This window comes from Agelaius tricolor, unplaced genomic scaffold (assembly GCF_023055355.1).
Source record: "Agelaius tricolor isolate 1412-34295 unplaced genomic scaffold, bAgeTri1.0.p SCAF_1, whole genome shotgun sequence".
Classification (NCBI taxonomy): domain Eukaryota; kingdom Metazoa; phylum Chordata; class Aves; order Passeriformes; family Icteridae; genus Agelaius; species Agelaius tricolor.
In genome coordinates this window covers 14,649,488-14,671,603 of record NW_027269261.1, presented here as the reverse complement: position 1 = coordinate 14,671,603, position 22,116 = coordinate 14,649,488, and the positions used below count along the sequence as shown (strand labels likewise).

The 22,116-nt window shown below is 41.5% G+C and overlaps 2 protein-coding genes across 10 annotated transcripts in view; one reads left to right on the top strand and one right to left on the bottom strand.

The window, feature by feature from the left end:
* SHLD1 (shieldin complex subunit 1) overlaps positions 1–2,939 on the bottom strand; it is a 64,652-nt gene extending 61,713 nt beyond the window's left edge. The window contains exon 1 of the mRNA XM_071424348.1: positions 2,833–2,939. The gene's annotated coding sequence lies outside the window, so the exon portion shown is untranslated. The remainder of the gene's footprint in view (positions 1–2,832) is intronic.
* A 225-nt stretch (positions 2,940–3,164) lies between these two features.
* Positions 3,165–22,116, top strand: part of GPCPD1 (glycerophosphocholine phosphodiesterase 1) — a 42,821-nt gene continuing 23,869 nt past the window's right edge. For 3 of the 9 annotated variants that reach the window (XM_071424119.1, XM_071424104.1, XM_071424128.1), the window contains exons 1-4: positions 3,543–3,990; positions 15,265–15,349; positions 16,270–16,363; positions 16,979–17,041. In XM_071424119.1, coding sequence (XP_071280220.1) covers positions 3,549–3,990; positions 15,265–15,349; positions 16,270–16,363; positions 16,979–17,041 — 684 coding nt within the window. In that variant the 5' untranslated portion in view covers positions 3,543–3,548. Of the gene's footprint in view, positions 3,361–3,542; positions 3,991–4,126; positions 4,150–4,502; positions 4,614–11,742; positions 11,829–15,264; positions 15,350–16,269; positions 16,364–16,978; positions 17,042–22,116 lie in introns of those variants that run through there. The other 6 variants (XM_071424148.1, XM_071424138.1, XM_071424167.1 and 3 more) reach the window with 6 other exon arrangements.

Below are 22,116 nucleotides of genomic sequence, written 5' to 3'. Positions count from 1 at the left end.
AAAGGGACTCCAAAGTCTCCTTGGAACCTTCTTTTCTCCAGGCTGAGTAACTCCAGCTCCCTTACCCTGCCTCCATAGCAGATATGCTCCATTCTGAGCATCTTCAGAGCCTGCTCTGGACTTGTTCCAGGGGACACCAGAGCTGGCCACAGCACTGCAGGTGGGGTCACCAGAGCAGAGTCACCTGCCTCAGCCTGCTGGCCTCCCTGTTTTTGATGACAAACTGCTGACTTGTCCACAGAGAAAAATACATTATTCTGTACTACAGTAAACATTACAGAAAAAATGCCATTGTGCAGTGGGCAATTTTTCTAACAATCCTTTCTCATCATTCTCCATGAGACTGAGAGGCTTTTGCCATGCTGTCAGCATGGCTCTTTCTTGCTATTATTTCATATCCCTTAGCATCACTTTTCTTTAGTGCCCATAAACCGTCCAGATTTCCCATTAGGTAGTGATACAGCAATATTCTCAGTGCCAGAGAAAAGGTCAGAAGTGTACTTTCAACCATAAGTGACTCTACAAAAGATCAAAGAACATTAATTTGACACTGCATGCCTAATGCTGTGCCTTCATTTGCACAGTTTTAGCAGCTATTTTTATTCCCAATTACCCACCAGACCCAGAACAAGTGCAGAAAGATCAAGTGCAGTAAAATGAGGAGTGAAATTCATCTGTATATGCAGCTTTCATCAGCTGTGAGCACTGGTGTCAGTAAAACCAGATCACTGGAACTGAATGCAGGCTGTGAAAGAGGAAGCACAGCTGTAATTTGATGTTCACAATCTTTATAGCTACTTGTAGTATCAATGAAGCTTGATTATAGGCTGAATCTATAATTCTGGCAGCTGAAGGAAATATTCCATTGCCTACAGAAAAGGACATAAACCCTTGAAGGCCTTTCCTAGTGCCTTTTTAGTATGGGTTTGCCAGTGTATTGTAAACCTATTTCCTGCACTTGGGCAAGTATTTGTCTCATTATTTATAAAGATCATTGCAGTCCCATTGGGCTCCACATCTCAGCCAGTGCAGCCTCAAGGCTGCTTTGATATTCCACCTACAGTACACAACACCTCCAAGCAACTTCATTCCACCTTGTCATGGCAAGGAATGAGATACAGTGAGAGGGCAGAGTCCCCAAGGACCTTCAGCATCTTCCTTTGGCTCTTCCACTCCTGCTCAGGGACTTCAGCACTACACTGTCACTGCCAGAACAAAGACAGAACATTTTACCCTCTGGTTAAGTATTTAGCAATTCTCATTCACCTTGTTAAATTTTTATTCAATAAGAAAACATATTTTCCAACAGGTGCACACATGGTTTAAATAGGGTTTGTGCTTGGGCACTGGAAACACATCCCGTAACCTTGTCTTTCTGGAGCTCTTTGGGACTTGTGCAAACAGCACCTCAATTCAATGAAGGCTTTATAATATAAAAACCCCATTTCTCTAGTTTCATTTCTTTTTTTTTTTTCTGTATAGAAAAAGGAAAGCAGATCATCAACCTTAACTTTTTAAGCTCTATAAACTGATCCACATGCTCTAATTACTGCACAGTTTTATATTCTCTTAAAGACTAGCTGAGACTTGTCTGCTGCAGCATGGTAAAGTATGAGTTTATCTGACTCAACCATATGGAAACAACTTCTTAGGGTGGAAAAAAGAAAGTGTGCTGGCAAGTTTAATTAAATGTAGACTTTTCTTAAGTCAACATAAAACAGCATTGTCCATCCCACACTTTTCCTACTTGCTTCACACTGGTGCACATCTTTAATAAAATGAACACGAGTATTTCTTGAATTCATTAAAGGTCTAAATTGTAATTTTTAGCTACAGTGAATTATGGAATGAAATGCAATATTAGTTTGACAAAATAAAGCCTTTTTTAAAAAAATTAACACTAGGGCTGAATAAAACCAAGTGCTACTTTTCTAGTTTTTAACCAAAAAAATTAATGGTACAATTTTATAATACTTCTGGCATGACATTAAATTTTTGAAAAGTTTAACACAGCAAACCATGCTTGGAAGTGGTCAATTCTATTCCTGCTTTACAACAAATCTTAAAAACAGGGAAGAGAAAACAGGTAGACAATTGCTTTTCTACACACTGTTTTCTCCGAAGTTTCTTTATCCTCTTTCTTCCCTCAGTAGTGAATACACGTGGAGAAGTGATGGCTCCTAACATTTTCCTAAATACCGAGGGTTTGTAATTAGAGTAGTTCACATCTGTGTTTAACAAGGAAACCACTTTCCACCAGCCTTCACTCCTCCTTACCCAGAGGAATTCCTCTTATCTTTTTAACTTAAAAATGAGCTGCTTTCAGCTATAATTTCTTTTTATTGCATGCTTCCCCCTACCTTTCTTTCCATGAAGCTTGAAACACTAACACAGAGACCTCAGCAGTTTGGACACATTACACACGTTTCTAATATTAACATTAGTTTTGCCTACAACACCCAGTGGAACGTCACAAATTACTTATAAACACAGCTAGATCTGCAGGGCAGGAAGAAATGGAAAATAGTCCTCTATTCAAATGGCAGATTGAGGGACAACACTCACTAGCATTCCTGTAACAGCACTAACTCCCAACACAGGATAAATCGTTTCTCTGCACACAAAAGCTCACAGGGACAGATGGCCACCATCAAAACAAGCAAAATCAAAGCCCTTGAGGAAAGCCAGAGCGTCTGCCCCTTTATACCACCAAAAAAACCCAAAACAAAATAAAAAAACCCATCGTGTCCTTGGTGCGACAGGCTTATATTCAGCTTCAATCATGGTAAATCTTTAGGAAGCAGAACTCCCCATCCTTAGGGCAACCCTTACCCTCACGGGCTGGGTACGGAGGACACGAACTGAGGTGAGGGTGACCTCAAAGAGCGTGAAGATGGCAGCAGAAGCCTGACTCGCCTCAGCAAAGCCCCTCTCTTACCCCCACCGCCACTACCCCAGGGCCACTCTCCGTCCCTACAGCACTACACCGTCCCCAGGGCCACCGTCCCTACAGCACTACACCGTCCCCAGGGCCACCGTCGCAGCGCTCCCTCGGCGCCGAGGCTTTCAAGGGAACGGCGCGAGCCCCTCCCGCCCCGCCCGCCCGGCTCTGATTGGCTGCGGCGGGAGGGGCGGGGCCGGGCCGCAGAGTGACGCGTCAGCCGGGCGGGTCACGTGGCCGCGCCCTCCCGGTGCGCTCGGGGGCAGCAGAATCCGGCTGCCGGCCCCGCCGCCCCCTGCCCTGCTTTGCTCTGCTTCCCCCGCGCTGTCAGCGGCCCCGCCAGCACCAACAGGAGCCCGGCCAGGGGCGCTCGCTGCCCCGCAGCAAGGGGTGGGCAGCCGACTGCAGCGCTCGGCCAGGTCAGTGTACGCCGCCAGCCGAGGGGGTGCGGGACTAGCGGGAGTGCTGTAGGGCGGTGTAGTGTCGATGGCGGCGAGGGGTAGTCGGTGCGCGCTCCTGTGCAGGTCTTGGAGGTTGGAGGAGGTCGGGTCGCGCTGCGGTGCCGGGAGAGCGCTGGGGGAGCGGCGCCGCGCTCTCAGAGGAAGGTATGGGGGGCATGGCGCGGGGAAGCGGTGGTGCTTGGCCCGCGGGAGAGGCGGGTAGGGCAGAGCTCCCCCGCCGTGTGCAGGCGGCCGCAAGCCGCCCCCGAACCCCCCGTGCCTCTCAGAGCCCCCCTGCGCCTGCCCCCGCTCCGCGCACTCCCCACGCCGCCCTCAGCCCCGCCCCGGGCCCGCGGCTCTCGAGGAACGGGCCCGCCCCCCGGCTCTTCCCGCTCTCCCATTGGCGGCGGCGGGGCGGGCGGGGCCGCGGCCGCGGTCACATGTTGGCGGGGGGCAGCTGGAACCGGTTGGGGCCGCGCCGCCCCCTCCCCACCCCCGTCAGCGGCCCCGGGCGGCGGCCCTGGCAGGAGGGGCGGGGAGCCCGGGCTTTGTCGTCCGCAACCCCGCACAAAGCGGTCGGGGACTCAGAGCGCCGCTCCGCTCCGCCAGGTCAGTCGGCGCTACCGGCCGCGTGTGGCGGTGGGACCGCGCGGTGGCGGAGGGGGCGGTCAGCGCGGCTGAGCAGGGTCTGTTCGAGCTTGTGCGGAGAGGGCGCTGAGGGAGCGCTGTGTTATCTGAGAGGACGTGCGGGAGGAGCACCTCGTCCGGGTACCGGGACGTCTCCTCGGGTTCCTGAGAGGCGGGAAGAGCGCGGTTCCATGCGCCCGGGGGCGCCCGCGGCGCTGCCTGGCCCGGGGCTGGGTGCCGTGCCGGGAGGGCTGCGGGCGCATCGCGCTGTCCGGCCGGGCTCTGGCTGACACCCGGTGGGAGCGCGGGGCCTGCGGCTCTGTTTGTTTACGTCGCCGCCTAAAGCCCTGGCCCGGGGCGGTCCCGCCGCTGCCGCATTATGCAAGCGGCCGGGCCGGGGCGGGCCCGGGGACGTGGCGCGCCGCCTCCCGGCCGGGCTCCCGCCGCGGGCGGTGCCGTGCAGGGCGCCCGGAGCCCGCGGACCGTGTCCGGGCTGAGCACGCTGCAGCGCCGCTGGGCTCTGCCGGGCGTGGGGCTGTGCGCTGTGCTGCTCTTTGTCTCGGCTCTGCGCTAGAGGAACACAGTGGTGGTGCTGCCGGCTCCAGGTTTGATGTTATTGATCGCATAGGAGCTGGTGAGGCAGCTCTAGATTAAGCGGAACTTAAAAAATTAATTTTTTGTCTGTACCCTAACCAGGCACAGATTCTTTCTTCCGTTTTTCTCTTTTTCTTTTTTCCTTTAAGTTAATGGCATGTTTGTATTAATGTTTTAATTTGTCAGAGCACACAGTGTTAGATGGAGGTTAACCTTCAACATATTTTAAGTGTTAATGGTAGGGTGAAATAGTTGATAAGTGGAATTATTTTTATCATATATATTTCCATTCTAGCACTGCTTCCTATAAAATAACTATGTAAGATGTTAAATAGGAGATTGTCATTGATTTTGAATAGACGCTGGTAGCCCAAGCTGCCATGTAATTAGTCTTTCAGTAAAGCATGCATCCTCTCAACAGAATGGATCCAGGCTCTGGAAACCTGTTAAAAAAGTGGTTTGTTGAGAGCTGTGGGGAGCATTATACATGTTATTTGTCCAAGTCATTCCTAAGTGAGGAGTGTTAGTGTGATCACAGAGAGCTAAATTACTCCCTGCCTAAGATCTTGTCAGCTGAACATTAATAATAAGCAACAGTTCACAAAAGAGGAATCAGACTGGTGCTGCTCTGTCTCACTTACAAACGTGCCCCAGCTGTTTCCTGTCTGCTTCAAGAACTTCACCCAACTGCTGTGGCATAGCTGAGGCGGAAGGGTCTGTCACATGGACAGGTATTTGCCAAATGCTGAAACAATTAACTTATTGTAACTTAAAACAAAGCAGATACCTTATGGGTGAACAGAGGGAACCACGGCTGATGTGGCCCCTCACATGGGGAGCTAAATTGATGCTGAAAATGCAATCCTCAAAATATTTTTCTCACTTGGTGTGTATTAGTGTGATGCAATTTCAGAGGTGTCACTTGGGTTTTCTAAATGTCAGCATAAGGCTGTTGGTAAAATTTCAGCCTTTGAATCAAAACAGCATGTCTGAATCCTCTGTGCAAGTTTGTTTGCTGTCCAGTGTTAGCACTGCAATGCAGAAGGAGAGACCTGCTGAGTTTGTCCTTGCTCCTGCAGTCAAGGTGCAGTGGGGGGGAGAGGAGGGGGCAGGAAGAACCCTCTTTGTTGTTTGGTTGAACATGAAGGAGTTAATGCTGTAATGCTGTTTCTAAAAATTTGCTCTCAGTTGTTAAAGGGAATGCCCTGACAAATATATCCTCTGACGCTGTTCTAAGACCCAGGTGTCGTCAGCTACTGTTACATAATTTTCTTGCATGTCTAATTTGTTGCTTTAGATGTATTCTGTAATATCTGATACCTCATTAGGACCAACCACAAGCAACACAATCTGTTCATCATACTACAAGGTTAACCAGATACCACTTGGTATCTTTGGAATATCACAGTGTGTGACTTAGGCTTGTGTCCCTTTGTTCAGCACAGCAGTAGATCTGATGTGTGGTGGATTTTCTATTGTTGTGTGTAGCACATCTTTTAAGAAGGTCAAATCTGAGCACAGTACCTTTTCCAGCAGTGTTGGGCTGTGTTCAATTCATGGTTCATGAGGGAGGCTGTAATGGGTGCTCTGTGTCAGCCCCAGTGCTGTCAGTGTGTTCTCCCAGCTGTCAGACGACTTGGCTGGGGCTGTGGCACCTTTCCCCTGCTTCAGCCTGGAGTTGGACTCTCCTGGGTGTTGATGCAGCTCATGAATCTCTTCTCTTAAGGTGGAAAGTGTCAGTGCAAAATGATAAAAATAAAACCAAAAATACTCTAGCCTTCTAGTCCTTGCTGATTTTGTCTTTATATGCAATAAATGGAGAGATATGTTGAAATAATTGGGCATGTTTACTTTTAGGATTGTGCACTTCCAGGCGTGTGCACCAGGATCTGTGATGAAATGTGTGCTAGCATTATGAAAGAGCCTGTTTGTGCTCAGAAGGTGCTCGTGGGTTGATCTTGGCTGTGTGCCAGTTGCCCACCAAGCAGCTCTGTCACTCCTTTCCTCAGGGAGAAAAAGGTGGAAAAAGCCTCAGGGGTCAAGGTAGAGGCAGTTAATACAGCAAAAATAATTTCTGGAGAAGCAAGGGGAAACAGAAGATTTTATTCTGTTTCACCATTAGGGAAGCGGGGCTTCCATATGGATAGGAGCTGCTCTGGAAGACAAAGGTCTTAAATGACAAATCCTCTCCTTTCTTTTAGCTTTTTTTTTTTTCCCCTTCTTTTTTTTTTTTTTTTTATGTATGAATCTCTGAGCTGATGTCATATGACCAGGAATGTCCCTTTGGTCAGTTTGGTCACCTGTCCTGGCTGTGTCTCCTCCCAGGATGTTGCCCACCCACAGCCTCCTGGTGATAGTGGGGAATGTTGGAGAGACAGCACTGATGCTGTGTGAGCATAGCTGAAACTCTGAGTGTTATCCACACCTTTCTAGCTGCCAGTACAAAGCACAGCTCTGTCAGGGCTGTTGTAGGGAAAATTAACTCCCTCTCAGCCAGACCCAGTACAATGGGCTTCATTTTTCTGCAGCTAAATAAGCAAATTCGGTAATAGAGCAGGCAGAAGTAATCTGACACTAAATATCAGATGTTTGAAAGTACTAAAATGCATTCCGGGAATTTCGTGGCACCTGTGTACTTAGTTGTCTTATTACCTTTGAAAAATCCCATTAAGTATCTATGAAATTTATTAGCTTAAAAAAAACCCCACCCATTGAAATGATACTTTGTGAGCTGAATTTTTTCATCTCATTGGAAAAATCTGTGCTGCATATTATCCTGTCAGTTTAAATATAAAGCTACCCAAGAGAATTTTGGGTTGATACCTTTCCATCAGAATTTTTTACTTTTAGTTTACTGGATAGAGATTGGTGGCTTTTTGTGGGGAGAGAAGGGGAGAAATGGTGACACTTTGGTGTGAGTCTGATACTTTTTTGCTTTCTTACCAGCGTGTTGCCAAAGTCTGATTATCCATAATGGATATGCTAAATGTAACCAGCCATTCTGCAGCCCTTACAGTCAACTTAGAGTTGATAAAAATCAGCTTTTCATTCAGGTCTGTCAAGGTAGTTGCTTGAAGTGTTCCCTGCCTAATTTTGAAAGCCCTCTGTCCAAAGGGGGGCTGCAACAAAGTTCAAGGCCTTCAGGCTTGTAAGTCTACACAGTTTAAAAAAGAATCCCATTGTACTTCAAGCCTGCCCTTGGACCACTAGAATCAAAGCCTCAAAACCTGTTCAAGTTGCTATTAAAAATATTGGTTGTAATGAGTAGAGAGCAGGTAACCTGCCTGCATGGTTGCTGTGAATTTTTATGACTCTGGAATTTGTTCAGTGTTTGTCAGATAGGCTTATATTCTATGATTGCCCCAGATTACCTGTGTGTATTTAGCTCATCCTGAAAAAACATATAAGACATGGTACAGCAAGTAGCCAGCACCTCTTAAATCATTTTGGAAAGGTTAGGGAAGTTAAGGGTGAGGCAGAATAATCCACTAAAGCTGAAGGTTTGTGAAGGGTTTTACTATATCACCAGACCTGTAAGCTAGAAGGTTCAAATGAACTTCAAGATTTGAATTAATAAATCAAGTCCCTGTCCTGGTATATTTCTAACTACAACCAAAAAATATTTTGGTCTTTCCCATCCAGGATCACATTTATTACCTCATTTTAGAGGAAATCTATAATACTTTGTGACACTTTAACAGTTGATTGTATTATGTCATCTTTTCTTTCTTACCTGCATTTTCTAAAGTTCTCTTTTAGAATCAGGGAGAAGAGAGTTTGGATTTCCTATTCTTTTCTTCCTATTAATGTTTCATGTTGGGGTTTTTTGTTGGCTTTTTTGTTTGTTTTTTTTAGTGAAGTGCTGATAAGTCTCTTCCTGTGTGATTTGTCTTTCCCATGAGGAGAACTGAGATTCAGGTGTTCACTGCTTTCTCGCATGTGGTTGTAGTCTATAAATGCTGACCAAAGGAAGAGGAGCAATTGTTTGCACCCAGGTTAGCATCTGAATGCCTGTAGCTGCAGCAGATGTGAATTCAGCTTTATTACTTTTGGACTCAGAGGTTGTTTAAAAAGGGTTGTTGCACAAGGATTTCTAGTTTATAAATCAACTCAATTGATTTTATTAATATTTGCGGATTAGGAAATACTTATCATTTTTAATGTAGCTCTTGTAATTTGCTTCAGTTCCCCTAAGCAGTTATGATGTGACTCCTCTGAGCTGAAAATTATTTGCATTCACTTAAAAGTCCATCATGACAGGAGTGGGGAGCAAAAGAGGATTTTGTTAATTCTTGCCAGCTTCTTTGGTTAAGCAGTGCTGAAAATCTGAAGGAAGGAATGTCCTGTTTCAAAGATGCCTGACACTTAGAGGTCAAAGGATTTGATTGTTAAAGCTTTTCATTCCCCTTTGGGAATTAAATTATCATCTCTTTTCAGGAACCATCAGTAACTAGACAGTTCAACTTAGCTTGTTTGGTTTTTTCCCTCTCCCCACAGTAAAATGCTTTTGTATCGTGTCTTGAAAACACAGACTGCTTTTGTAAGTGCATTATAATATACCACAGAGGTTTGATTCCTTAACAAAAAGCAGACGTAATTTTTCCTTGCTGTGTGTTTGCATTCAGTGCTCTGCTAGAAAAGATGTTTTTTTCAGAATGAGAGATGGTACTTTGACCCTAAATATAAGAGCAATACCTGTACCTGCAGTTCTGCTAGAAAAAAAACACATGCTCTTGCTTGGTGAAGTGGAATTTTTCTTTTCTTCATATACATCCCTTGGGTAGGCTGAGTAGGTTTTTGAGATAAAATGCATTTTGGGTAGAATTTTGGCAATTTTACAAAGTCAGTTTATCAAAACCTCCTTACAACTGGCTACTCCTATATAGAAAAGTAAAATTATTTTACTAGGCAGTTTAGAAAAACCCACACCTGTCTGGAAAGTAGGTACATAGAATTTTTGCAAGATTGGCTAAAAGCTTTATAGACTTAGGAGGATTTTGGATGATTCTCTAGGAACAGTTGTGTAGTTAGTTAATTTGCAGTAGGATACATGCTGGGTTTTGTGAAGTTTAAATTTGAGTTGTTGCATTGGCTCTGGAAACAGCTTTTTTGGTGTTGTTTTTTGTTTGTTTGGTGGGTTTTTTGTTTTGTTTTGTGGTTTGGTTTTCTTTTTTTTTTTGCAAGCCAAAAGTGTATTCTTACTTTGGGGAACTGGGTGCACATATCAGCTTTCACTTTCCTGCTTGACTTTTGCAAGAGATTTTTGCCTACTTCATTTCCTCTTTGGCTCCTCTGCCCTTTCAGTTAAAGCTGTCCAAACAGGCATTTGGGGAGCACAGCCAAGCCCGTGACTACTTGGTGTCATCATAAATGCACACTAGTAACTTATATTCTCTGCATTACCCTGAGATTTTTTTTTTGTCACCTTAGACCAGTTTTGAGAGTCCAGTCTTAGCTTCAGCACTGAAACGTGCTGTGCTTCTTTGTCTATAAATAAGTGCTAAAAACAAGTGCTAGAATGTGTCACTGAACATACACAGGTGAGAAAGTTCCTAAAGGGCATGCCCTTCATGGAATTCCTGATTATCAGCTGTGCTTATTTCTAGCTTCAGGAGTCTGGGATTTTATCATTTGCAGAATGATAAAATTTGTGAAAGGTGAATGCAGAATTGGAATATGTGAGCAGAAACCTTTATGTGTCTACTGTTTTTTTTGCTCTCATTTCACTACTGAAAAGTCATCTTCCTTGACATGGAGAGGGAAAATAAGGGAGGAGAAAAAGGAATGTGAAGTAAAGGCAGCTGTAGTTACAATAGGAATAGAGGAGGAGAGTTGGAATTGAAAGGAGGAGGAGGAGAAAATCCAGAAGAAACAGTTCTGGAGGTTCAATACCTGCAGTAACATTTTAAATGCCCACAAAGAATGAGGTTTGATGATGAGCTTCTTTCTCTTCTCCTATTTGGTATCTGTCTTTTGCTTTCAAGGCATATTTAGCTGTCCTATGCCCTTTGAAGGCAGGGGGTTCCCCTTCTAGTAGTAGAGCTAATGAAAGGCAAATTTTTCTTCAGTGTTGTTAGTTCTTTCTGATGTTGTTATTAAAAGATTGCTGACCAAGACTGTACTGAAATAAAGTGCTGTTTGTCCTGTTCAGAAATAGCAATAGCAACAATCTACTTCCTTGGTTAAAAAAAAAAAACCCCAACCAAACAAAACGCACACAGAACAAAAAGCCCCCCACAGCAATGTAGAGAACTGGATTAATTGAAACCATTGCAAAATTCATTCTGCACATAATTAGTACAATTATTTTGTAGCCCATGTCCAGATGGATATACTTGGGTGATGGCAGTCTAGCAACATCCATATGTGGACTTTAGTATGACTGCTGCTGTTGTAAATAATACAAAAGGATGTGATATATCAATAGTGTTTCTGGTCTAATGGTGAAAATGGGCTTCTGCCAGTTTTTCAGTCAAGGTGTTGTGCATTGGAGGAGAAAATTGAGGCAGAGTCTGTCTTCCTGCTGCTGTCCTGGCTAAAGGCAGTCTCTTCCTGCTGGGCTTCTTTGAAGGCTGCTTGGTGCTTCCAGGTGCTCCAGGTGCTTCCTGTGAAGGCCTGGAAGTGGGGGAGCAGAGTCTACAGGGATGGACAAGGGACAGCAGAGAGCTCTCATCTCTTATGAGTTGTTCCCCTTTTCCTTCAGGGTGGTTGTGCTTCTCTGTGGAAACTTCTTGTGCTTTCTAGAGGATGTTGAAGAATAGCACTGATGAGACAGAAGTTACTCTTTGCCAAGGGTCCTAATTTACATCCCTTAAAACCTTCCAGTGGCCTCCTTGGAAGCAAAATTAGTCAGAGTTTTGAAAAATCTCTGCTGAAGACTGATAAATGCTGCAGGATACTGATACTTGCATATGGTATTTGATTTAGTGGTCTTTTTCTTATGCCAGTGTTGCAGCTGGATGCTGTTTTCTGGGTCTGCAGTTGCTTTTAAAGAGCTTTCTATGTCTGCTGCTCACTCAGGCAGTAATATCACAAGTGGCTTGCTTCCCTCTAAGTGGTGGGATTTCTGTTTCCTCTTACTTAGAGCAGCAACAAATGAAGTGATTTTTCTCAAATTTGTTCTCATTCTTCCCACTATAGGAGATTTCAACGATCCCAAGACAGAAGTTCTGCAGAAATGACCTCTTGTCAAGTCACTTTTGAAGTAAGGGGACCATCAGCACCAGGTACTCAAATCATACTTTCTCCTTTTTGTATGGTGTAGGAGAAAACATAGTAGAGGAGTGTTCAAAGGCTGTCTTGTCTGTTTTCTTCAGAGATAAAAGAACATATTAGGTCAAATATCAAGATGATAAATCATTGTAAAATATATTAAGACATTTCACCAATGAATTTGAAAATGAGAGTTAGGAAATAAATTTTACCTCTTTCTCCAAACAAAAATTTCATAATGTGCTAGGGATTTTGATGATAACTGAAATGGTTTTGATTGGTTTAAAATCTTCTCTCTTTAGTACCTTTTTATTCAATGGAAACAAGCATTTGTATTCTGACCCATGATACTTAGGCCCACATTGATGTGTTTGTTCTGGTTTTTATTCCCTCTGCATCCCTGTTGAAAGTTCTCACAAGATATGACCTTTATCAGAAGTTACAGACAGAAAGAATATGCAGCTTAGTTCAGTATTCTGTCTATGCCAAGAAAAAAAAAAGTGTAAAGTAACTTTTGTTATCCAAGTGAGGGACACAAGGTATCACATCAGGTACAACATGAAGATCTGGTATTGGTTAATTGTGCATATTTTATTGACCTTCATCTTCAGGAACTTGGAAGGAAGGAGTTGTGTTTATCCACAGCTGGTAACTGAGGTCCACAAAACTGCTCCCAGCCGTCTTCCTTCCCAGCTTCTTCCTTCCCAGCCCCCTCTGTGGTAGGGAGAGAACAGAAAAGGCCTTGATGCTGTGAGCACTGCCCAGAAGTAACTGAAACATCCCTCTGTTATCAGCACTGCTTCCAGGACAAATTCAAAACAGAGCCCCTGCTAGCTGTTGTGAAGAAAATTAACTCTACCCCAGCCAAAACCAGCACTGAAGTTACACCAAAAAAGTCATTGATTGCTGCCTAACAGAAGCAGATGAATGTGGAAGCAGATTGGCAAAATTCCTGTCGAATACCAGATGGCAGAAGTGTCTCCTGTAGTTGTAGGGGAAGCAAATGATAAAACATTGTACAGGTTTTGACATCTGCCCTGTGTTAGACCTCTCCTGTGTTTCTCCCTTGGGATTTGGGAACTGAAAACTGCTACTCAGTGTTGACATAAAGCTCTTAGTGAGGAGTAGAGTTTTCCTATAGCATTCTGGAGAAAATTTTAGAACTTGAGAGTAAATTGACCTTAGCTCAAGACCTGTGTGGCTGTACCATGGAGTATTGCAAGCTGTGCTCTCTTTGTCCTGCTTACACTGTTGCTTCCGCAGCTGTGGTGGCACTGTCACTACCAAAGCTGACTTTGGATGTGTAACTTCTTCCTGTGCTAATAATATCTGCAGTGAAAAGTAGGATTAGTGAGAACCAGATCCTGCCTCAATGGCTGTTCACAAAGAATTATCTGGAAATACAGCATAAAGACATGACACAAAAGGGTGCTTCTGCTTATGACAACATTGATATTGTTGGGGTTTTTGTTATTATTGTTGGATCAATGAGGGTTTTGCAAGCTTTGGGGCAGAAGGCTTAGATTAACCTTCTTTGCAGTAGCTAAAGGAGCTCTGCCAGGAGCAGCCTTGAATTCCATGACAAGGAGAGGGGAGAAGCTGAGGAGTCCTGAGCTTGAAATGCAAACCCAGTCCAAACTCCACTGAGTTCAGAATTGCCTATGGGGAGGCAGATTGCCCAGCATTTCATTTGGCTTTACTGGGATAGTTAAGGCAGTGTTTTATAAATCCTAATCTGGCCTCAGTTCAGTTGTTGAAGGGAGTTTAGGGTGGCTGCACATCCTATTCAAGCATTGCCTTTTGTGTGTGGTGCCTTACTGGGTGTGCACGTTTGTTTAAATAGGAGCCCAGAGAACTATTCCAGCTGGCACCTCTTCAGAGGAATATAATTAGATGGCACTTCAAGGTTGGCTGTTGTGTACATGAAGGTGTATTAAGTACTGCTGTTTTAAAGGGATGTTAAAAGAATTTTAGCTTCTTTTCAATATCTTTACTCAGAAACTCTACCTGTGTGGTGTTCAGGTGGTCTTCCCTCCCCACTTTAGCTCTTCCCTGCAAAAACAAATCATCATGTGCCTCAGGATAGGGTGGGAAAGGGAAAGCTGACATAGGCAATAGCATAATAAATATAATGTAGATTTTTGTCTGCATTTGTGTGCTTACAGTGAGCATCCAGAAAGCTCAGGCTTCTTTTTTTTTAATTAATTGCAGCAAAAGATTAAAAAAAAAAAACTGCTGAAGTTCAAGGTGTTACGTAAAATTTTTTTCACTAAGCTGCTTTCTGAGAAATGTTGTCTTAGTTTCTGTCTTCTGTAGATTTTTTCCAACCCCAGGGTCTGCAGAGTTTTCTTTCATAAGCAGGTCTGTGGTATCCCTTATTAGTTTAACTGGAGAAAAGGGACACAGTTTTAGAGGCAAAAGGGCATCCTCAAAACTGTAACAGTGTACTTGGAAGTGTCAGCTGTCATTTATGGCTTAGGAAGAGGTAATGTACACTTGCTTGCATACTGCTGGTCTACTTTGTATCTTGGGATTATTGTGTCCTCCACACTACTCATTTTGAGAACAGGAAATAATTCAGAGATGCTTATCATCCTTTTGTGGTGCATAAGTGTACTTTAAAACTCCATGTTTTCTTATTCTGCAACAGCTTTTTATTATGTTTAAAAATCTTGTTGAAACCCTGTGAGAGCAAAGTATTAATTTGTTCTTTCCATTAGTATTTATCATTGTTGTTCTTACAGTCAGATACATACAGGTTTTATATTTAAAACAAGGGTAAGTTGCAATGGTCACTTGGGATATCCCAAAATTAAATATACTGTTGTGACCTTTTGGGTTCTGTATGCATTATCTTAATGTATGCATTAAGATAAGTGTGACAATTTTATGTGAGTTTTTTGTGTAACAATGTTATGTTTTGATACCCAGTAAAAACTGAAAGCATAGCAGCAAAATTAACTTTATTACTTTTGGGAATCAAATTAATTGGGTATGTTGCCTTGGGAATAATGCTAGCAACCTCCTGTTTGTCTGTGCTTTCTAAATTGTTGGTATGAATTTGAGGGAATATGGACATACATTAAAAAATACAGAATATTTAGGGAAATAACCGTGTTATCTTGAGATTAAACATTTTACTGGGAAAATTTGCCTGCTGCATTTGCAGAGATATTTTGAACACTATTCCTCAAGAATGGTTTGGAAGCCAACCCTTTTTAAGGGCTGGGGTTGTCATTAGTCCCTCTCTCAGGTCCTTGGGATGGTGAAGAAAATGCTGTTGTAGTTTTGGGTGGGGTAAGATTCCTTTTTGGATAGGAGGGATTTTAAATGAGTGTTTCTGGTGTATATATTTAAAATACTGGAAAGTTTGACTGTGGCTGTGCTTTCTAATGCCATCTAGCCAGAAGTAATGATGATTGTGGGTATTTTTCTGTTTGGATTTTTTAGGAGAGGTTTTTGCAATATGTGGGAGCTGCAGTGCTTTGGGAAATTGGAATCCCCAGCTTGCAGTGGTCCTCCAGACTCCGGATGAGTAAGTTGGTTTTGATTTTTGGTTTTTTGGGGGGATTTTTTTCTTCTGTTTTGAATTTTTTTTACTTATTCCATTTGAAGTAGCTGGCGTTCTGGAGCAACAAATTTATTCTGTCTTTGAGTTTGTAAACTCCTGAGCTGCATGTACTGTTAGTAGAACTCCAGAATTTCTTGGGTTGCCCCTGAGCACTTTGAACGCTTAGGAATATGTTTAAGAAAATAGGAAACTTGGGTGTGCTTTATATAAACTATACAGATGATGCTTCTGCTGTTGTGGTAGGCATTTCAGTAGTTTAGCTTTAGATACTTGGAGTATGAAACTGCTTTAGGGCAATTCTCAGTCCCATGGCTGTGCAGCAAGTTATAGAAGGTGTATAGGATAAAAAGAAAGGAAAGACTATAAAAAAGTTATTGTGCTAGAAAGTGATAGGGAAGAGATTATTTAAACTGAGAGTTGCATTGAAATTCTTAAGGGGGAGGGGATGTATGAGTGTACATAAAAAAAGCTTAAATGCAGTGGAAAAATTCAGTATTTTCTTAAAATGGTGCCAGCTTATGGCAGCTCTGTGGTGAAGGAAAATAAGGTTTGCAGGCTGTGTCTGTAATTCTGTCAGTGACTGGCTGTGTGATCTTGGATGAGTCTCTGAATCACTTCACCATGTTTTCCCCATCTGTTCAATGGGGATGAGAATTCTTGCTCTCTTGGAGCACTTCAGATCTGTCAATCAAAAAGTTAGTTTCAGTTCTAAGTACATCTCGTGTTCTGTGCATGTTTAGCTAAGGTACTTTTTAATAACTTTCCTTGCAACAATACACTAGACTTTATTTTAGAATATAACTTAGACATGTGTCTGAGGTGGCTGTTAGGCTGTATTTTGAAACTTATTTTTTTGGTTGGCTGTTTTCTTTTTTTCTTCACAGTACATATGAGAAAAGATGGAAAACTACTGTAGAGCTTCCTAGAGGAATTCCTGTTCAGTATCGGTATTTTAAAGGATACTTTCTAGAACCTAAGGTATGTACAACCTTGTCTACTTTAAGTTGGCTCATTCTTAGGAAAAATTCCCATACTTGAAATAAAAAAAGGATTTCCTGAGTTAAACATGAGATTTTTTTAGAAATAAGTCTTGAATTGCTACATGTGAAACACTAAAACATTTGTGGAAATACTCACAGTTCACTTCTGGAAATATGTGACCATATGCTCTTAGCTGTAATTATATTCTTTCTTTTATCAGTGGTAGTGTTCTAAAAATTTCAGTGGTAAGAAATCCCTGACATTATTATAAAGCTTAAATAATATGGTGAAGTTCTTATAGTTAGAATATAGTTGCATATGGACTTCAGCAGGGCATGGATCTCAAGTGATCCATGGAAGAAATGTGATAGTATGTGATATCTATCCTGTATGGTAGGATGGAAGCAAGTGATAGTTGGAGAAAAATGGTCAATGTAGGAGGTGCATTAAAACTTTAAAAGTTTTTAATATCACTGCAGATTTGTTTTTTGTGAAGCATGAGAAGTATTAACCAGACTTCATGCTGTATAATTAACATAAGTTAATCTCTTGAAGTGAAAAGCTGAAACAAGGGATGAGGCATCCCATTGTTTTCTGTATGTTTGTATATAGGTATTTGCACGACTTGGAGGGGAAAAAAAGAGCCAAGAGACAGAGACAGATGTGTTTTTACAGGTATTGATGTCAAAGTTGCATATGACTTAAAGTTTCATAAATTAGAGTTTAATGTATGTGGCAGTGTACTGGTCTGTAAACATTGCACTAGGGCAGGGGGAAGTTCTTCAGATGAGAAGAGGTTGCATCCAGGAAAAAGCTGGGCTAAGTTGGGAAAATAAGCAGCTACTCTTGAACTGTTTTTCATAATAACAAGTAATAACCTTAAGAAATTTAATGCTGCCTTTGCTGTCTTTCTTATTCTATTAATATCCTGTAGCTATTCACCCTGGGCTTTAGTTCCTCATTGAAACTGGGATTATGAAGGCTGTAGCTAAATGTGCAAAGGAGTTACAGAACCATCTCATCAATACCTTTTAAAAATTTCAAATTACTGTCAAGAGCATGTAAGTTTTTGTCAGCCTTTTTTAACTAAAAAAATCACATTTGATGGAGGTATCATTTCAGTGAAGGGTACTAATTTCAAATGAAACACAGTTCTGGTTTTTTCATTAGAGCATGTGAAATAGTCTAGTCAGAAACTGGTATTTAAATTGGTACTTTGAGGCAAAAGAAGGGAAGGCCAGTAATAGATTTCTTTTGCTGAGGTCAAACTGAGGCCAAAAGTAGATTAATTCTTACAGCTCAGCAGCTCTGATGGGACTCTTACTGTTTTGTTTTTTTTTTTTTTTTTGCAAATGTCCAGAAGTTTAAATGTAACACACTCAAAAAGCAGAATTAGTGAGCAGAGCCTGAGCTGTGGTTGATAGACAATACAATTTCTGTTTTACCATTTGCAAAAGTTTACCCTCTGTATTGGTGAGTGTGTTTCTTTGAGTAGGTGCTCTGTATCTGCACCCTTATGCACCGTGTGATGCAGGGTCTGCCAAGGTAAGTATGAATTTAATGCAATACCAGCATAAGGAGCAGGAGAAAAGGAAACCACCCTACAAAACAAAGTATGTGAATTCCTGGGGTGCAGGGTTGTCACCTTAGTGGTGTCTGACTTGTGACTGTTAAATGCACAGGACTTTAGTTCTTATAAAATAAAGTCTTTTGAAGGAAAGAAATCCAGGTACAATGTAGTTTTCTTCCTCTTTTTGTAAACCTCTTGCAGAACAATGAAAAAGTAACAGGAGTATCATGTACAGTATAGTGCAAGTGAGACAGTACATGGAGAAGTTTAGCATTAAGGAAATGCTGATAAGGAAAATATACTTTTAAGTTAAATTATTCTGCCGGTTTTTATTTCAGAATTTTTTCTAGGCATTGCATGTGATTAATCTCCTAAATTTGACAAGCTGGCAATATGTGATCTCTGACACTTAATTTTTTATATCAGTTTTATGTGTAGTAAAACAACAGTGTAATCTTAACTATTTGCTCAAGTCTGAGTATATGAATTTGACATCACATAATTAGTAAATCATGCTGAGGACAGATCCACTTGAAGTTAACAACTTCTACAGCAACTCCAACTGTGAAGATGCTTGAGTTGGACATGGTGGCAGAGATGGGGCTGATACATGTTTACACAGAGAAATGGTAGTTCCTAGATTACCCACAGTAGTGCTACAGGCTAGATGTGAAAATAGAATAATTGACATTTTATTTAAAAAAAAAGAAAAAACAGTGATGTCTTTTTCTCTCCTTACTTTAAGATCATAATTTGATCTTAATTTTTTTTTTACTTGAAGGAAAGTGTGATGTAATAGAAAGTCTTGTTTGTAGTGAAGCATATTGCTATTAACATAATTACAATTATGTAAATAGAGCAGTGTTTTTTAAAATACTCAATATGTTGAAATTCATAGAATTTTTGCATGAATACAAATACATATCCAAAGAACATTTTCCCATAAAATTGTCAGGTCTTGGCTTCTGCATATCAAGAGATTTTACTGTGTTGCAAGCATTTTGAACTTAAGCATTTAAAAAGAAAAATAAATACACAAACTTGGATGAAAAGAGACAGTAACTTAAACTATTTTGGTCAAGGTTGTTCTTTTGTTGAACATAGTCTGGGACCAGTGAGCTCCCTGTGAGGATCTTCCTGGGTTTTATTCTATGCTCCCTTTCTGTTTGTGGCAGTGGGTTGTGAGGGGGTTTGTGTGAGGCACACCAAAACTCCCTTGGCTGGAATTGGTCTACTGTGTATCTTAAGTTTTAGAAGAATAATTTTACATGCATTGTTTGCATGATGTATATTTGAAAACCTTGGTAAGGAGCACACCTTAATCTGTTCAGCTGTGTTCTGTATTTGCTTTTAAAACTCTAAATACAGCATGCAAGTTCAGGGTTACTTCTTTCAAGGCAAATGTGAAATAACTAAGCTGTCTGTGCATGTAGCAGGACTTTAAAAACCGTATCGGAGGACATTTTTCACACTTTCTGCTTCATTACAGAGGTTTCAAATGAGAGTTAGATTTACTTTCTTAAAGTGCAATTAAATAAATACATTTAGCACCTGGACTGTAGTAATAAAGATGAAACTTAGACCTACACTCAGTAATTAATGCCTTAGAAAAGCTTTTTGTAGATTAAGAACCCATGGTTGTCATGATAGTAACAAAGACATTATTGTCTGCTGAGATAGCAGATTGTGTGTGAAACTGTTACTGGAAATACCAGAGCTGTAAAATCTCTACTGAGCTCAGCATTTCCTGCCAGGTGACTTTTATCTGCTGCTGCCTTCCAAGTTGGATGCAATGGCTGAATGGCTTTAATTATTCAGTTTAGTGCTTAATTATTGTCTTCTACATGGTACAGAAATCCAGAGATTTTGGTCAGAAATGCAGCTTTAGCAATTAAGTCTAATTTAGCTGTTTCATATTATTGAAGTAGATTATTATTCTTGAAACATAGTTTTAATTAGTGAAGTGCACACATTGGATAAATGTGTTTGTGTGGCGTTTTGAAGATTTGGTTTGGGTCATCCACCCTTCTCTAATGCCTACTCTATTGTATTGTCTTAAAGCAGGAACCTTGGAACTGATATCCTAAATTACCATTTAAACATCCACAGAAGGGTTTTCATTATTTAATTGTACTGAGTACCCAGGCACTTCATGCAAATGGTGCATCTGCTGTGAACCTCAGAACCATTATGCTAGATAGGCATTTTCCCTTCATTTCAAAAGTGTCTAATGACTGCTGGGGAGGGAGGCCCCAGCTTCTCATAATGGAAGAAGACTTGATTTTTAAAGAAAGTTCTTGAGTGTTCTTTGAAAACTTGAAAATTGAATCAGATGTTTTTATAAAAAATAACAGGCTTTTATAAAAAATAACAGTGTCTGTATTAGTAGAAAAAAGATCCACATGCCACTTATCTCAGTGTACTGCCCATGAGATGTTTGATGTGACATTTGGATGGATGCCCTTTTAAGACTGTCCTCTAGAGATTCTCCTTTTAGGCAACGTTACCGTACTGTTAATATTGATGACGCCTCATTTACTTTGCTGCTCAGCTGGCTGCTTTTCAGATGTGGTCAGTATGTGCCGCAGAAATGACATTACTGTTTTGACCTCATTGTAACAATGGCTTCTGTTACATGTAATTGAAATGTTTTTTTAAATGCCTGTAAACTCAGAGGGGGTCTGAGCAGGGATTGAGGGGGTCTTAGTGATATCTCTGCCTGTTCTCTAATCAATTGCCCTTTTTTTCCAGGTAGCTTTGCTTGGCTCTTCTTAGTATGGAAAGTGTTGAGGGTTCCTGGGATTAAATGCACAATCAGTTCATTGTATTACTTTCAGGAGAGGAAATTGTGCTGAATGTATCTGGCATGGTGTCCTTATTGTTGGGATAATGTTATTCAAATTCATTCATCATTTTAGAACCTAACTTTAGAATGGACAGTTACAGTAGTGTAAGAAATAAATTGACATTTTCATACAATACATTGGGGGTTTTACAAGGAAAAACCTTTGCTTACCTTCTGAAGGAAACAGCTTAGTCCATGTTGGGAAGATTTGCATTGCCCAGGTTCACAAACTAAACCTGTACACATGTTCATGGGAGCTGCTGTTGGAGGTCTTGCATGCCTGCATGGTGGGAGTAAATGGCAGCCTCCCTGCTGACAAACATGGTTTGCAGCTTTAGGAACTGTAATTGACAGGCAAATGTCACTGTGCTGTGAAAGAAGGGCAAAGAAACTTCTCATTATTTACTTTTCTAGAAACCCTAAGTGTGGTTACTGTGGCAGCAGTGAGAAGTTGGGAGCTAAAACTGCCCCATAACAGGAATAAACTGGAAGCAGTAATATAATTGTATTTATATTTTACATGCATTCTGTCTTTAAAACATAACTAAGCATATGTGGTTTATTCTGACATGACATTTAAGTGTGGATGCCTCTGAACTCATTAGGAACATTGCTTTAACTGAGACTCAAAGAGCAAAGCCATCCTACTGAGCTCTTGTTAAATGTTTGGTGTTTGCTTGCTGTTAGCTCACCCAAAGGCTTGGGAGATTAAATGTGCTCAGTGTATGTCAAGAAATCCCATCTGCATGTGAAGAATTTGTTGGGTGAGGTGTAATGGAACAAAGCATTTTGGTGCTGTGTAATTACACTGCTGAGGCTGAAGCTTGTCTGGATGTCCCTGTGGGTCTGAAATCTGTTTAAACAAGAACCTGAACTACTGGGCTGAGCTGGCGTGGAAGTTTCCATGTCTTTGGCAATAGTAGCAAATTTTTTTGGAAATAAGAGTTACTTAGGCTCCAAAACATCAAAACGACAAATTGCAGCTATTTGACAGTGGTTTTTGCATCTGGTAGTAACAACTGTGCCATGCTAGGGGAACCTTCTCAGGGTGACTGAACTGGTAATCAGGCATGTTCTCTGTTGTTCAGTTGTGGTTACCTACAAGCTTTTACCTAGAAAGCTATTTCAAAGTTAAATTGTTCTGAAAGAAGATTTTGTGTTACTGTTCTGGTTATCTGAGTCTTGGCTGTGTTTGTCAACAAATGTATTCTTTTGGTGGACAATATTTTCTTTTTAATGAAAGTATCTATTTTATCCTGCTCCAGCTGGAATAGCCTGCAGGGTCTTAATTGCTGGCTGATTGGATCAATTATTTATGTTTTAATTAGATGATAA